At 38.3% G+C, this 2,573-nt stretch overlaps 1 protein-coding gene across 3 annotated transcripts in view; it reads right to left on the bottom strand.

Annotated features, from left to right (window-relative positions):
- Positions 1 to 2,573, bottom strand: part of LOC101857671 (protein CWC15 homolog) — a 12,662-nt gene that overhangs the window by 8,081 nt on the left and 2,008 nt on the right. For all 3 annotated transcript variants that reach the window (XM_005106739.3, XM_005106738.3, XM_013087177.2), the window contains exons 2-4: positions 1,909 to 2,055; positions 1,335 to 1,438; positions 398 to 477 (exon numbers count right to left, since the gene is read on the bottom strand). In XM_005106739.3, coding sequence (XP_005106796.1) covers positions 398 to 477; positions 1,335 to 1,438; positions 1,909 to 2,039 — 315 coding nt within the window. In that variant the 5' untranslated portion in view covers positions 2,040 to 2,055. The remainder of the gene's footprint in view (positions 1 to 397; positions 478 to 1,334; positions 1,439 to 1,908; positions 2,056 to 2,573) is intronic.

The following is a 2,573-nucleotide window of genomic DNA, read 5'->3' as shown; positions in this document are numbered from 1 at the left end:
TTTAATAATAATAATAATAAAAATGATAAGAGCATTTGTATCCTGCCTTTCCCAGCAACATGGGCCCAAGGCGTACATAGAAGACTAAAAACCCATTCATACTAACACCATACATATTCATCATGAGCGCACACTTTGACAGCAACATTCTTTCAGACAATAAAAAAAGCTCATACAAAAAGTAATCTATTTTCTTTTCCACAAAATGCAAAAGGCTGAATTACTAGACCTTTTGTCTTATTGGGACATTAGACTTACAAAATTTAATTTTTATCAATAACTGAAAAGATCATAGAACCAGATGTCAAATGATTCGAATTTCAACAGATGTAAAACATCTTTTAATATCATGAGGGAAAAACTTTGTTTTGAAGTGAGGAAAGACAAAAAAGTTTACATCATCATCCACAGGATCATCAGCATCCAAGTTAGCCGCTGGAATTTGTTCTAGTCGAGGTCTCTTACTGCTGCCAGAATCTGCAAACAAAGAGGGAAAAATACAAACAATGAACACAATTCAATAGACTAACCAGTGCCAGGACAACACCTTGAACACAGCATACAGGCATTCAGAAATCCGCTGTAGTACTATTGCTAACATAAAAACACAAAAATAGGCACACTTGAAAAAAGAAAATATGTTTTGTACTATATCTTGAAACAGAATGCAAAAAAAATTTTTTTGGTGATTCTATAAAATGTCCAAATCACACATACTAAAAAGTGGACATGAACTTGAGGTGGCAAATGTATGACCAGATGCAAGTTATCGTTTTATTTTGTCATTGTTATTTGTCTACAATTTTACTCCACAAAATCAACCCTCCCCCCCTCCCCAGGGCGGCGCCACTGACTGAAGTGTCTTTAGGCCATACCCAAGGGGGGACATTTACTTGTTCTTATGCACAGTAGAATTGTAAATGGGCTGATTCAACAATGTCATGCTCACAACTGTGCCTGAACTACAACATGAAACGGCTGTTTTTCTTTCCAAATCCTTACTATCGTCATTTTTCCATTACTTCTTTTGTATGTCACACTTTTGTGACCCGTTATTTCCTGGGTACCTTGATAGTTGAAGTAGACTTTGTGCTGTTGAAGCTAGAGAGGTGAGCAGAGTAAGCCTGATATATTTTTTTGACTATAAGGGAGAAAAAAAGCTGGAGTGAAATTCTGAGGAAAAACAATTTGGTATTTCCCATACACATCAAACAAAAAAGTTCGCATTTTCGTGACTTACCAGGTACATTATAAGGCAACAAAGTGGTTCAATAGAAAACAATTCACCCTAAAAATGACTTATGACATATCTAATGTCCTAGAGTCCTACTGACCTCGGCCACGGTCTCGCTTCTCCCTCGATGACCTTTCTCTTTCCTCCAGTTCCCGCCGGAAGTCACGGCCTCTCAGCTCATCCTGAGTGTTCTGGCCCTCCTGTCTGTGGACCACAATGACACACACAATTGCAATAAAAAGTACACACTGAAAAGGCCAGCTAACCTACTGTGCTGTCAACTTTATCAACCCTTTGAGCGCTGAGATTGTGAACCTAACTTTACCTAATCCTTGCCTCCTGAGCGCCCAGGTTCAGGGAGAGAGCTTCATCGAGGAAAAAATTTAACCCTCAGTGAATCAGAACAGGATGTGATCAAAACATATATGTTAAAAGGACACAAACATGTCAGTATCCCATAATAGCATGCTGACAGACTAGCGTACAGGTTTATAGAAGATACTACCTTTTTCTGTCCAACAATTCATTACTCTCACCTCACGCATGATGCAGTATTGTGCTATCAATTCGTTCCTCCAGACGGTTCTGAAAAATGCCCTAGCCAAATGAATTCAGCCTAAACTCACTTCGAAAACACTTAAGTACTAAACACAACAGTTTTTCTCTGTGCCCACCTGTATTTGGACTTTGTGTGTGATGGGAGATCTCTGCTGGAGTACTGTTTGGACAAAGCACTGAGATCCCCCTCTCCTTTCCCACGACCACCTTTGGCGGTGTCCCATGTGGGCCGTGCCGCTGTTGTCATTGTGATCAATCAGAACCTTGGGAAAGCAAGAGACAATATAACAATGGTTTATATTTAAACATTCACAGCATGCAATTCAATATATGTACAATATTATATGATATATTGTTATAATATATTACAGTCACCTTCATTCCCCTGAGATTACTTAAATAATGTTAGTATTATTATCAAATTAGAAGCCTGATCCGACGCTCAGAGAAACTTATTCGACTCATTTCTTTTTCTTGTTTCCTTTTTTTAAAGTTTATTTTAACTTTTATTACTTTTATTTACATTGTGTACATAATGATATTTGCGGCCAGAGAATTCGATAAAAAGGATTATTAAACCAAATTTGGTGATATTCAAGAACTGTGTTGTTTTAACCAAGGTAAGGTTACATTTCATTACGAAGTGTATACAGACCCGGTAACCGGGAACAAAGTCACGAAGCATACAGACCCGGTAGGGGAACTCTTTTGTGATTTTGGAAAGTTTCAGCGCCCAGACCCAGTAGTGTGTGTGTGTGTGTGTGTGTGTGTGTGTGTGTGA

This window comes from Aplysia californica, unplaced genomic scaffold, assembly GCF_000002075.1.
Source record: "Aplysia californica isolate F4 #8 unplaced genomic scaffold, AplCal3.0 scaffold00554, whole genome shotgun sequence".
Lineage (NCBI taxonomy): Eukaryota > Metazoa > Mollusca > Gastropoda > Aplysiida > Aplysiidae > Aplysia > Aplysia californica.
The sequence above is the reverse complement of the archived record's forward strand: the minus strand, read 5'-3'. Positions and strand labels throughout refer to the sequence as shown.